Here is a 15108-nt window from a genome sequence, read left to right on the forward strand (position 1 = left end):
ACACCTGGTTTGAAGTCTATTATGCTAGCCCAGGCTAGTGATAATGAAGAATTGAACGTGCATATTGGTTGTGGGATTGAAAAGGAAGGATAAAGTTGAGAAACATTGAAGGAGTTGAGTCTATAGTATTTAGCAATTACTTGGATGGGGAAAAAGAGGTAAGGGGGCAACAAAAGGAGCTGCCTGTTGTGAGTCTGGATTATTAAAACAGTGGTAACAGTGGCACAAAAGAATAGTCAGAATAAAGAAGTAGTCTTGTGGAGGAAGATAATTTTGGATATGTTGAATTTTAGATTTCAGAGGAATATGCATAAGGCAGTACTCAAAAAGCATTTGAAAGTATGAGTTTGAAGAGCAGTCACTCAGCAAATACGTATTGAGTATCTCCTATGTTTAATAACCACCATAGCACAATCCATTCAAAATTGAGTAAAACGTGACCTCTGTCCTTAGGACAAAGCTCATTTTTTTTGGAATTAGGGAGATGAATAGATATCATACGGATTATCACAATGAAATTATCATAAGTAATGCATCAACAGACTATGGACAGAGTACTGTGAGAGCACAGAGGAGAAAACTCCATCTTTAGGTTCACCAAGATCATTCTAAAAAGGTTTAAATGACCAGCAGCAGCTTACAAACATGGGAAACTATTCCAGGCATGATCTGGCCATTTCACAGAAATGAGGGCTTAATCTAGAAGGAACAGAGGGAGACTATTATAGTGAGAAGAAAATCGGAAGTTATGTATCTATTTGCCAGGTAGGAAGAGGTTGAGAAGCCATTGGGGGGGAACATAGAATTTGATCCCAGAAGCTAAAAGAAGTGATTCAAGGCAAATGAAAGTTTGAAACTGGCCAAGAAATTAGGAAGATTTAGAATCAAATCTGCTGGATTTAGTGATTCAGAGGCTATTGATGACTTTATAAAAATGTCTCAGTAATATCAGAATGAAGATGTTTCAGATGGTGAGGATGTAATAAAACTTATAAAAATAAATGCAAAATAATGTGTTATACATATTAACTGATGGTTTATAAATATTACACAAATAAACTTATCATATATAGGGAGTAAATGTAAACAATATTTTTGTGAACTTGATTTTTAAGAAATATCAAAGAAAGACCACAGGAAGTGGTCTTGTGGGGCTAGTAGAGCCATTGGATCTGGCAAGGATTGTTGTTGATGTTTGAAAATCATTTTCAAAAGATTAGTAAGGGCATGATCTAGACTTTGAAGGAGCTAAGTACATGAAAAGAAATAAAAGGATGGTGGCAGTTCCCAGAAATCCTGAAACACTGCCTCTCCTCCACCCTACCCCGCACCCCATTATCTGATTAACTTAACTTTTCCTTCAATTATCAGCAGAAGTGTTCCTACCTCAGGCAGACCTTCCTGTCCAACCTTCTCAAACTAAATTAGGCTCTCCGTGTTAGGCTAACACACCATTCTTTTGCTCTATAGAATCTACCACAATTTGTAATATATTGCTTGTATATTTGTTAAATGCCTGTCTGCCTCACCAGTTAGTTGCTTGAGGATAGGCACTGTGAGAATTTGTTCTCTATTTTACATTCCAGCCTCATCACAGTGTTGTTGGTACATAGGTTTTTAACAAATATGTATTAGATGAGAGAGGCAGAAGGTTAAAATGGAGCATTTCCAAAGTAAATGTCTTGAGGATAAAACAGTTAAAGGATATCAAAGTCCAACATATGTTGCCCAGTATGTGGATTGCTGTAGTGGAACACAGATCAAGATTTTGGGGAAATTGAGGTTATACTTCTAGAACAATTTGCTCAAATTGGGATGAAGAGGAAAGAGTGATGTTTTAAAACAGATGTCAAATGGGAGAAGCTGAAGTAAAACAGAAAGGATAGAATTCAAAAATGAGGTTAGTAAAAAAAAATGAGTTTCGAAAACAGTAAAAAGTATACTGTCTTTTCTTCTTTGGTGGGTGAGTTAGAAGTTTATTGAGGGCTGTGAGCCAAGGGGAGTGGAAGGGAACTATGTTTAAATGAAGTTCAGAAGGTATAAGGTTTATATAAATAAGGGGAAGAAAGTATAGGGTGATATGTTCATAATATAACAGGTATCCTAGGACACAGGGCAACAGGACCCATAAAGGGGGAAGACAGAGACGATGAAACTAGGTGACGGTGGGCTCTTGAGCACAGTGTATGTGCTTAATAAGTATTAGTTAGTAGACCTGTTTAGTGCAAATTCATTTATTTCTAGAGAAACAGCACTAAAAATCCCCTAAATTAAGTAATAGTGATAGCAAACAAAAGCTTTTTGTAATATGTAACCCCATATCTTAAAATACAATTACATGTAAATATATTTACACTATTTACGTGAAAAGTTTTTGACTAAAAGTATGTTCTTGTCGTTTTTAATATTCTCACACAGTGATAAAGATTCTTTGCAATATACAGAGATACCTTGTTTCGATATATAAAAATTCTTGGTTCTGAAAAATAGAACTTCGTTTGCTTCATGTTTTTAGAAATGACTAATCCTGCTTTAGATAGCTTTTATTTAAAACTATTTACAAAAATTATGATCATGAAATAACGGAGTTTATGTGCACCTCAAATACAATTTAAAAATTTGGTGGGTTTTTATTTTTTTGGTTTTTGGTTTTAATCAGTACAGTGAAATTTCTATGCAGCTCTGAATACCTTGCCTTGTTACAGTATTTTAATTCCGCTTGTGACCATGGGTTTGTAAGGTGACTGGAGTTAGGGATACTATCTTTGACTATGAAAAAAGAGTGGTCTGTTTGTCCTCTGGGCCAAACAAAGTGATTCCTATGTCCGATGAGGGCCACTGACCTGATTCACACTGCACTTCACTACCAAGGGCTTTGGCATAGACCAGCTGGTGTTTTATGTTTTTTCTGTACTCATTCAAAACCAAGAATCAAAGTGCTCTGTGATATCCTTGTGAATTGTCATACAGTAAAACATGTCTCTTTCCATAAGTGTGTTTTGCTTCTTTGGTTTTTTTTTTTTTTTTTTTTTTTTTATGTGAGCATTGAAGTATTTTACCTGGTATACTGAGATATGGTTCTCTGGCTACTAGGAAATAATTCATTTCCTGAACGTAAAATGCATTAGAAAAAAAAAAAAGAAGAAAATGTTACTATCATCGTATAACTAAATAGGTTAGGACTTCAGTGGTTATTGTTAATAATTCTGACTCAAAGCACCTAGTAGGTTAATTCTTGGTAACAGTGCTTATGTGGGAGAATACACTTATCTGCTGCAAAGTTTTGCATGTGTGAACAGCTATTACCAAGGTGGAAAGAAAAGAGAAACTCTGCTTTTATCTGTACTTTTTCTCATCAGTTGAATTCTTTTTAGTGTCCTTGGTACCAACCGTACCATGAATAATGTTTTCATTAAACAATGACATTCCATTTGTTGCATTTTAGTTTTCTTCAGTAAAACTTCTCTGTCCTTATCCCCCCAAAAAATAAATTAAAAAAATTCTCACCATGTATCTAGGACACTCCTGATTTGTCTTTTGAATGAGTCAAAGCTGAGAGAATTATGTAAGAGCAAATGTTAGTGTTACGAGTCACATAATTTGAAGACTGATCATCAACCCCTCATGATCTAGGATACAGTCAGACCATGAATTCGATTCAGTATTTCCCTTAACACCAAAGGTACGATCTTGCCTTATCTTCTTGCTGTCTTTTAGTCTTGGTAGAAATTTATTAGCTTTTCTTGCCTAAAGCAGAGTGTGGAGGAGGAAGAGATTTGAGTCTGAAAAACATATAAATGCTTCTCTCCACACTATCAAAAGTCAGATGTTAATTCTGCTTTGGAGGAGACTGACGGCACACTGATCTTGAGTTCTCTTCGCAGTGGGTAAACCTCACAAGTGCAACTACTGTGGACGAAGCTACAAGCAGCGCAGTTCATTGGAGGAGCACAAGGAGCGCTGCCACAACTATCTCCAGAATGTCAGCATGGAGGCTGCCGGGCAGGCCATGAGTCACCATGGTGGGTAGAATCGGCATTCACCATTTGCATCCCCCCTCGCTGCCTTTGTAGTTCCTTAGGGGTTAAACGGTTCTCTCTCCCTACCCTTGAGCGTGAAGATAAAATCTTAACTCTTTTTAAAACAATTTTAGATCACATTAACTTTGCATGGGATTATCTTCTGAAGCACGTGAAGTGAGTTGAGCTTTGGGACCCTTGGCAGACAAGCTGTACTGAGTTTTTGTGAAACTCCCAGATTTATTTCTGATAACATGCATTTGAATTAAGATAATAATGACAGCCGGCTTTGAATACACCAAAGGAAGAGAGTATTTGCTCTCCTCTTTCATTGGCTGCACCAAAGAGTTAAATGGTTCTAGGAAAGTCTGTAGAGTTCCTAAAAGAGCTGGTTGTGTATTTTCATTTCTCTTAGGTAAGTGATCAGTGATAGAATTGATATAATTGGAAATTTCTCTAATCTGTTTTGTGATTTATCTTGGAAATTACTCATTTTGCTTTCTACAAGTGTAGGGGACAGTCTAGACTAAAATTAGGCACCACTTCCCTCCACAAAAATCAAAACCCAAGCAAAACATCCTCATCTCTGCAATATACAATAGCAGGTAGGAAGGTAGTTTCTAAGGTTTATCAACTAATAACTCTACATTACGGAAAAATTAATGTTGATAATCAGCCTTACGAAGGAAAGTTATGAATTTTAGTTCTTGAGATTTGGAGCATCTGTCTTGTCCTATTAATTATATTTTTATACTGATTAATTTTATCATTCATATAAGTACATACAAAAATCTTAACTTATTGTTGCATTTATATCTTTTATTTTAAAAAGATTTAGCCGGTATCAGATAATATAACTAGAGAATGCTGTAGTCATTTTCAAAATATAAATATCTATTTAACAGCTTATAGACAGCTCAAGGATTATTTGTGGGTTTTGTTTTGTTTTATGTAGTACACATTGTAGAGGTGTGTTTATAGGACAGCAAGTGATTATTTGTTGTTGTTAAGTTGAGAATTTAATTTAAAATATTTATTTTGTTACCCTGAATAATTGAAGCATTTCTTTTTGAGGGTAGTTTATATAATCTAAAGAATTATTTAATTCTATTTGTTACTGTGAATGAGTCCTTTGTTTTTATTTTATCATTATTAACTAACATTTTTGAAAACCTGTGTTTTATGTCGTAGTAAATTTGATATCGCAAGCTTGCATTACCTGGGCTTATGAAGGTAGCATAGGATCCAGAGCAGGGAATGTAAAATGGTGGTTCTAGGAGTCCAACTAACCTGGCCTGGCTGTGTGGTGTCTGTGTCACAGACTCGGTATGAGAACTAAATGTGATTGGATATGCAATAAATACCCAATAAATTAGTTCTTTTCACTATTACATTTCAGGGCATTAAACATTAAGAAATGTTAAATGTTCCATGCCCTATAGAGTTGTGTCACTTACCAGCATTAACTTAGGCATTTGAGGTTTCATTTGCCGTTTCTGTTTAAATTGTTTTTAGAGGTGGCTTGAGGCAGGGTAACTGGTGGAGGCTTGAAGGCATGCCAAAATTTTCTAAAGACATTTTGTGGTACTACTACTGTTTTTTCCATATAATGTTCTCTCCTTGCCATTTTGACATTTGACTGGATTATTAATTCCTTTTCCACTGAGTTTCATAAACTCAATGGAAAGTGTGTTGCACACACATCTGAATAAGAAAGAGTTTCTTCTAAAAGGTTTTATATAAAGTGTATATAAATAGTCAACATTTAACTATGTGTTGGCAAATTAACCAGTTGTAGAATAAGTCCTGATGAAAAATTAAGCAGGTGTATTCTGGGGGGAAAAGACTTCTAAACAACCATAGCATCAACCCTCATTTCCCAGATTGCTTAGCCCTTAATAATCAGAAGCCCTTTATAGGTTGCTCTAAAACTGTAACAGAATGGGGAAAGTGAGGAAGATACTCAGGTACTGGGTAGAGCAGGGGACAAAGCCAAAGACAAGTGTATGGGGAGTGTGAGAGGAGGAGATAGGTTTTGGTATCCTTTATAGACCCAAATATTTGTTCTTCAATATTGGATATAGTTTAACCACATAAGTTTATATTAACATCATTTCATGCTGTACTTCTTGTGGGGATGTTGTAATAATAATTTGAGAGTATCCATAATCTCCTTTTTCTTCTGTTAACATTCTTAATGCAGAATTGGATATATGAGGTAAGAATTGATAAATGCCGTAAGAGGAAAAACATACTGGCAAAATGCTCCTAGAGTTCATCATTAACCTTGTCTCACCTACATGGCTTGGCATGTGTCTCCTCTTAAAGACAGCCACAGTGAAATTAATGTTTATATCCTTCCCTCTCTTACTATCCTGCTATATCTTGTCTTTTCTTTTTTTTCTTTTCTTTTAGTGGTAGAGGTGGGGGGTTGCCATCATTGTGGTTGCCATTAGCCCTTTGAAATTATTCTTTTTTTTGTTTTGTTTTGTTCCTATCTGACATAGTTATGTCTCCTAGCCTCTCTTTCCTAAAACATGTTCTTCCCCATGTTGACTCTTCTAGGGAGGGGAATGTCTGAGGTCAAAGAGGCATTCTTTCACTTCATTCAGGAAACATTTATTGAGGGCTTGCTATGTGCTAATTTCCCACACAACATTCTGGGAATATAAAGATAAATGGACACAATTTCTTTCTTACATTTATAGTATGGTAGGAAATAGGTACTTTAAAGAAAGATGAATAAAATGAAGTAAACGCTCTAATAAAGACGTATGCACACTTCTCCAGGAGCGAAAATGCAGAGCTGACCTAACTCTGTCTCCAGAAATCAAGAAAACCTTCTTACATCCAGTGCTTGATTCATACATGAGGTTGAGAAAAATCGTACAAATTAGATTCACAGAGAATGTATGTTCCAGGCAGAGCAGTTGCCACAGGCTAACACTTGGAGGTATAAAATAACATTAGCAGGTTCCTGGACATTGAACATAGTTGGAGTTAAAGAAGTGGTAGAAAATGAGACTGACATAATTGGTTGTAATGCAAAAATGGAGCCTTTTATTGCTAATCCAATGTTTGAATTCCACTGGGGTAATCCGATTTGTCTTGTAAAGAAAAATGTCACCAATGAAGAACATAGGAGAGATGCCTGACTGAGGTGGGAGGAGAGACTGGAAGTGAGAATGCCAAGGAAAAGGTAAGAAGGCAGTAACAGGAGAGGAGAACAGGATGAAGCACTTAAGACATATTTTAGGAGGTAGACTAAAAAGATTTTGAGTTTGAGGGAAAAGGAGAAAATTCATGACTTGTAGTTTTGGAAGTAAAAATAATAATGGATTTTATGGCAGATTATCTTATTTGAAAATTATCTTTATGCTCATTTTTCAAGTCTGTTTAGCTTGAAGAAAAAACTTTAAATGCTAAAGTATGTAATTAGCTTTTTCCCCCTTGCCGGAAGACAAAAATGAAAGCATGAACCAAAAGATAGCTAGCTTTAAAACAAGAACATATATTCTTAAGTTTATGCTTTGAATTTTTTGAGAAAGGGAAGTTCTTTATTGCAAGTTGGGGAACAGAATTAAGAATCTGTAAATTCTAGTAAACTTCTTCAACTTGTTTCCATTGGGTAACATTATTTCCTTCATGAAGTATTCAGTAAAAATACACTGAATATTATATTTGTTTCACATCATAAAAGGTATGAGAGACACAAATAAAATGCAATCCCTACCCTAAGGTTACTTAACTACTGGAAGATATAGACCAGTAAACCAACAGAACACTGTCTGACATGCTTTATAGGGGCATAGAGGATAGATGTCCAAATCAGATTCTGGGTGTCCAAGAGGAATTTCTGGGGAAAGCTACATTTGAGTGGAGTTTTGAAAGGCAAGATGGCCAGCTAAATAAATGGAAGAGTCTTTTATGCAGAGAGAACAGCATGTATGAAGATATAGAAGCCTAAAGAGCATGGTGAGTTAAGGACCTACAAATAACTGGTATAATTAGAGCACAGTTTGTAAGGGCAAAAGAAATTAGAAGGTAATAAGGTCAGAGAAATAGTCTGTGAACAGAGTATCAAGGGCCATTTGTGCTAAGCAAAGAATTTTGTACTTTATCCTAAAAAATAATTGTGGATTAACGTTTAATTGCTAGGCATATACGACATCAGTCAGAAGAGTCAAGACAGAAGCAAGTAGACCATTGCAACAATCTGGTCAAGTTGGGTTTAGTAGTCTGGAATATACAGTTAAAAACTGAGAGCAACTGCAGATGTAGAACCTAAAATACATAGTACCTCCATGTGTGTATATGAGGAGGAAGTGGTAGAGAGAAGGGAAAAGAGACTGGGTGAAATGAAGAAACCTAGCATTTGCCACAGGTATTTAGCATGGATGACCAGGTAGATAGTGGTGCCATTCAAGAATATGGTAATTAGGAAAATATGATAAAGTTTGGGGTGGGAAATGGAGATTTCAGGTTTTGAAGGCATTATCGTTTAGGCACCGGTGAGAGACTGAACCACCAAGTGAAACTGAGAAGAAGTTGAATATATAGATCTCAAGTTTTCAAGAGAGGTCTGGGCAGAAAGTTCATATTTGGGAGCCATCATTATACAGGCAGTAGCCTGAAGTAATATGTTTTCTAAAGTTATATGGGTAACTATAGAGTGAGACATCTAGATGGCCAACAAAATACCAGGAAGAAAAAGAGGAAAAAAAAAAAAGAGCCATGAAGATGAGTAAGAGCAGAGAATGGGAGAATGGGAAGAGTGATTTCACAGAAGCCAAAGCAAGCAAGTAAGGGCACCATCGGATGTTGCCAAGAAAATAAGAGAATTGATTTTTTTTTTTTTTTATATTTGGCAACCTGGAGAAAATGTATGACAGGGTGGAAGACATCCATTATTTTTGCCTGTCCTACATACCCTCCTTCTTCTGATAACAAAATTTCCATTTTCCTTTAGAGAACTGTTTCCCATTGCATGAAGCCATGTCAGTCCTGACAGTCAGGACTGTCAGCCTATGTTGCCTGCCCTCTCTTGGACAGAGGGTGGACATGTGACCTAATCCAGGTCACTCAGACTCTGTCTTCTTGGATTTTGAATTTTGAGTTGGACTGTTTGGTAAAATAGCTATGTTGGGAACACTCTTAGATGCTTCTGTCTTCAAGATTTATCAGTGTGATGAGATAATGAAATAGTACAAGTATAAATATTTTTATCTTGGTTATAACATCAAAAATAAGGTCAAGGAAGAATTTTGGTTATGAAGTTTGCTCTAACAAGTAAGATTAGTTTATTGGTGTTTTCTTAGCCTAGGTAAATCTCTATGTGATTGTTGCATTATTGAAGTAACTTAACTTGTTTTGTGTTTCAAGCCCATCACTCTACCCAGATCCTTGAAAGCAAAAGAAAAAAAAAAAAATCGGATTAGTTACATAATTGAGAAAATGTATCAGCTCTTTTCCCAATGGCAGACCTTAAAAATATGTCAAACTTGTTTATGAAAAGTCAACACTCAAATTATGTCTACAAAAGAATAGTGTAGCATAATGGTGAAGGGCCCAGACTCTAGAGACAGACCACCTAGGTTCAACTCATATATTCCCTACTAACTAGGGATGCACGATATACATTTGTTGCACCATCAGTAAAATGGAGATGGTACTTATCTCGAGGGGGTTATTGAAAAGATTAAAGGAATTATTAAATCCAGTCTTAGAATAGTACTTAGCACATAGTATATATCAATTATTGTTATTATTGCTGATATGGTAGAAACAGCATCAATATTTGATATGTGAAGGGCTGATGTAAAATAGAAGTAAGATGAGAGCTCTGACAAAGTCATTGTTTTCAGTTCACATGAGCTTCATTGAACTTGGGACAAATCATCTGAATTGAGGTGGATGTGGTGTGGGACAGTTCGCACACCCAGGTTTCGTTTTGAGTGTTAAATGTGTGCAAATATGAAAATTCAAGGTTAGACTTAGAGCAAAACTGCCAAGTTTTAGACTACTCATTTCAAAACTAATTAATGTATTCAATTTGGGGGCAAACCCTGTTAACCAGTTTTGCTGTTTTTTTAGCAAAATTTACAACAACAAACCTTTTTTTCTTCCTTTCTTTCATTTTGGATCCTGGTTTGTGACATATTTTCACCTTCAGTCCATACATAGCCTGTTTTTTAGCTTTATAGTTACGTTTAATAATGTAGTAAGTGCCTATAAATCCACCACCCAAAACAAAAGTTAAGATTTTGACAATAATCTGTATCTAATTAATGTCCTAACCACATCCATTCTCCACTGCCCTTCCGTCCTCCTGACCACCCTTGTTTGAATTTTTTGGTCAGCCTTTCTTTGCTTTTCTTTTTAAGTACATGTTTTTACTTTAGTTGTTGCTGAAAGAGAACATAATGTTTTATGTAACATCTTGGGTTATATATTTTTCCACTTGATAATATCATGGATTATATCAGTATAGAAAATGACCTGAGTGTTTCCTTGTTTCTGAAACTCCTAACTTCCTTCCAAATTAAAATCCAGTGATTATGGCATCTCTTGTCAATAGTAGCCATCTCTTATAGACATTGAAGAGTAAATTTTTCTGGCCCATCCACTGGACTATACAAGACGAGGTTAACCCAAAACTTAGATTGAATATCAATTTCTTTAAACATGTCCAAATTAGGAAAACATTTTTCTGTTGCCATTTTTCATTTCTTCAAAATCAGCAACCTGTATTGGTTATTAAGTAGGTCACCTGAATTGTGCACTGGATTTTCTTAACTTTCATCTCCTGCTTTCTCATTTTATTTTAGTGTCTGCCCTTATAAATGAGAATGTATTGTGTTTCACACAGTGGAACTGTCCTTTACAAATGAAAGGAGCAGAATAAATCATTTTACAGTATATGTGGAACAAGTAAAGATAGCCTAAGATATGCAACCTTTACGTTCCCAAACAGTACTGGCACAGGTACAATTTAGAGAAAGCAGTGATAATCAGGAATAAGTTATGGTCTTTCCTGTGAACATTGGCTTCAGTTATTGATCTCATCTGCCTCAGATGTTACTGTATCCGTAAACATCCTTGGACATTATTTTTACTCAAAAACAATTTGATAAGTTCTTTGTACTGTGAACGTCCATATCTAATGTATCTCTGAGCTAATCTGTTAGCCCACAGCAATTTAGACAAATGGGATGAAGAGGGAGCGGCTTTGGAGAGTTTATGTCAAGTGAATTAGAGCAGTTTAGTGAGCAAATATGCCAGTTTGGAAATGGAATTTTTTATCCTGCTGAAGAGCTCTTTTTAAAATAAATTGCAATCATAAAGCGGCCACAGTTTATTATGTGTAGACATGTTCAGAATTGGAACTCCTTCATGAAGGCTGCTTTGTGCAGGTATTTATCTACTGCCAATAGGGCTAACAGCTCACTCAGCTCATCAGTAGAAAATCTGCTACAGGAAAATACACGGGTGAAAAAAAACTGGTTAAATATCGTGCTGTTATTCCGTGTGTCTGTTTAAGCTTTCCTGCAAAACAAGTTGACTTAAATTGTTTTAGAAAAAGTCCAAAAACCTTGAAAATAGTGCAGTCTAAAAGTGGTATTGATTTTAATCAATGTTAAAAACACTTTCAGAGGAGTAAGATGAGAAACAAGATCAACATGTTTGCCACCAATAGTGACCAACAGTTTATGTCATTGATCTGAGAGTGACTCGGATAAAAACAAATCGTGTGTGTGTGTGTGTGTGTGTGTGTGTGTAAAATTAGAGAGTGTACTTTAACACTAAAGATTATTCTTTCTACTTTTATTCAAGCATACTAGCTTATGTTTAACACATACCAAGGTGGCACATCCAGCTTTATATCTTTTAAATGTTGAAGAAATTATCAGTTTGCATTTTTTGTATGGTTTTGCATAGTACCTCCTATGGAAGATTGTAAGGAACAAGAGCCTATCATGGACAACAATATTTCTCTGGTGCCTTTTGAGAGACCTGCTGTCATAGAGAAGCTCACAGGGAATATGGGAAAACGTAAAAGCTCCACTCCACAAAAGTTTGTGGGTAAGCATTACAAATTATTTTACTTCTTAAAAGGTGGTTTTAACGAGCAGAAGTAGGTTCCATGTATTAGAAACATAGATGGTATATTTCAGTTCAAGAGATAAATACCCATCTCTTTTGTCCATTATTCATTCCTACTTTATGCTGTTCCATGGGTACCACACTTACACACACACACACCCTTGGGTGTATGGGCCTAGGAAATAAAAAAAGACTGATAAAATTTGCTATCTCAAAATGAAATTATATAGAAAGTATAATAGTATATAAAATAAAATGTTCATTTATGTACAAAATAAAAATACTTAAGGAAAATGGTGTCATCTATAAGCTAGTTTTGTAATCTGTTTTCCAGTTTCCATTAGTGCCAGGTCTTTAAACTCTTTTCTTTACATGGTATTAATGCTTTTGCTATTTGATCTGGAGTTAAGAGAAATCTTCCCCCCCAAATTCTTCATTAGAAGAATAATGCAGCAACCTACATTCAAGAGCCTTCATATTTGGATCTATCTTTCATATGTGGATCTTTGTTTTCATCTGCCCTATGGTTTAAAACAAAAAGATTAAATATGATGTATTTAGACTTTTCTTTTTCATTTCCAAGCCCTTAGATATTCTTTAATACACTCAGAGTTGGCATCATTCTGTACACTGTAAGTCATAAAGTGTCTCTAAGGATGCAAAAAGCATCCAAGTTTTTTAAGAATGTCTAAAAATAGTGATTCTGTATAAGGAATTGCCATTAATTATATATGTAATATATCTATTCTTACAGACTTTATATAGGGTAAAAATTAGAAAAGAAAGATTTTCAAATAGATTCTCACATTCTAGTGTCAAAGAGTATTGCAGAACATCCTGTTATGTGTTGAGTGGTGAATGGGAGAATATATTCTCTTTGGTTATTTCAGGGAGGGAAGGCTAATAAAGTTCTTTTACTCCAGTAATCACTTAGAGAAGATTTCCTTCCAATCTAAAATTGAAGAACTAATGACCAAAATATTTTAAGACAAGCTGGAGAGAGTTATTGACAGAGCTCATTGGAAAAAAGGCTAGAGAACAGCCCTAAGGGATCACAGTTGATCCTAGGTCAACTTAAAGCCCCTGCAAGAATACTCAAAGGCCTGCCTTGGGCCCTAAGTAACTTTTATTTCTGCTTTCTCTCTTCCTTTTTATAAATAACTATTTTTTAAATGCCATCTCATCTATTTTTTAAATTGATCAATTTAATTGATGTCCATTAAAATGCCTGTATCCCAACTAGACACTAGTATGTTGGGAAAATATGTCTTTATGTCTTCTGAATGTATTTAGTTCTGTTCTTTGAAATATTTTTGTTTCCTATGACTTAGAGATACTAGTCTCAATTTGATTTAGAGGGACAGATTTTTTTAGATTACATTTTGATTTTTAAAATTTTCTAAAAAAATAACAGATTTTTATTAGGAATTTAATGGTATTTTTTATTTGGATTATCCTTTGAAGTAAAATATAAAAAATAATCACACACTATCTGATTTTTTTTTTATAAATTCCTTTTTACCGTGTTCCTCAGTTAAATACTGTTCTTTGACCTTATCAAGCCTTCCAGACCAACGATCCCCGAACTCTCTGCATATCTTTTTGTGTCCTCCTTTCTTTTTCTTATCCAGCTTAGATTCCATGGTTAATCACTTTTACCACTCTCTTGACAATGTTCTTGACTGTCTTACTTTGTTGCCTTTCTATCACCTCCTCCTGGTGAAACTCCACTCTCTAGTGAAAAGAGGAGCATCTTTCTCATATCGACAGGACTGATAGTACTTGTGGAGAAAACCCCACAGCCTTACAAATTGGTGTCACTATAAATCAATGAATAAATGATCTCCAGTATCAGTTGTTCCATCCATATATGTAGCTTTAATTTTAATCCATTCTTCGACAGTCCTCTCTCCTGCTCAGCCCTGTAGCCATTTCAACATTTCTTCATTCTCCACAAACATTGTATCTCACTCCTTGATGGTATATCTCAGCTTACAGGAATAAAATCAGTCAAAATAGTTTCAATATAATATCACTAATCTTATAAAGATTATCTGTATTTATATGAATACTTTCTTTTTTTCCTCTGTTTGAATGAAAGAAGTATCCCTCTTTCTAATTAATGTTAATTCCTCTTCTTGTGCTCTGGAATTCTCCTCTCCCAGTCCCCCAAATATCTTACATTGTTATTCCTTTTTCTCACTTATATTTTCAACCTCTCCCCTCTCTTGGCATTTTCCTTTTCGTATGTAACACGATAAATTCTCATCATTAAAAAAAAAAAAACAAACTTCCCTTAAACCCAAGTCTCCTTCTAGCTACTACCTACTTTTTCCTTCTCTTCAAAAATGGAGTTGTTGAAAGAGTTCTCTATGCTTGATTTCCATAATTTCTTTCTTTCTACTCATTCCCCAGTCTCTGCCACTTGGCTTTCTTCCTCATTGAGGTCACCACCAGCTTCCATAGTGCCAGGTGCAGTGGACCCATTTTAGACTATCTTACACAACTTTTTTTTTTTTAAGATTTTATTTATTTATTTGACAGAGAGACACAGCAAGAGAGGGAACACAAGCAGGGAGAGTGGGAGAGGGAGAAGCAGGCTTCCCATGGAGCAGAGAGCCCGTTGCGGGGCTCGATCCCAGGACCCTGGGATCATGATCTGAGCCGAAGGCAGACGCTCAACGACTGAGCCACCCAGGCGCCCCTATCTTACACAACTTCTAGAGAGCATTTGCCACTCTTGAATAATTAATTCCTTTTGAAACACTTCTTTCCTTGGTGTCCATGACATTGATCTCTCTTGCATTTCTTCCAGCTTCTTTGCTCCCTCTCAATCTTCATTATGAATTTACCCTTAACAGCTATGCAAATGGAGCAAAAGTACTAATGGAGGCCTCCATTCGTGTGCCTAAATATTTTAATATTTTAAATCAAGCTGAAAAACTATTGTGTTCTACCTTCCTGACTTGGAAGATTGAGTTCAAAT

At 35.5% G+C, this 15108-nt stretch overlaps 1 protein-coding gene across 8 annotated transcripts in view; it reads left to right on the forward strand.

Moving 5' to 3' along the window:
• Nucleotides 1–15108, forward strand: part of IKZF2 (IKAROS family zinc finger 2) — a 150003-nt gene that overhangs the window by 123721 nt on the left and 11174 nt on the right. For all 8 annotated transcript variants that reach the window (XM_028112145.2, XM_028112149.2, XM_028112147.2 and 5 more), the window contains 2 exons: nt 3885–4022; nt 11958–12101. In XM_028112145.2, the coding sequence (XP_027967946.1) occupies nt 3885–4022; nt 11958–12101 (282 nt within the window). The remainder of the gene's footprint in view (nt 1–3884; nt 4023–11957; nt 12102–15108) is intronic.

The sequence above is a fragment of the Eumetopias jubatus genome, unplaced genomic scaffold, assembly GCF_037043125.1.
Source record: "Eumetopias jubatus isolate StellerSeaLion01/CBP00866 unplaced genomic scaffold, mEumJub1_p1.0 scaffold_3, whole genome shotgun sequence".
In the NCBI taxonomy this organism is placed as follows: Eukaryota; Metazoa; Chordata; class Mammalia; order Carnivora; family Otariidae; genus Eumetopias; species Eumetopias jubatus.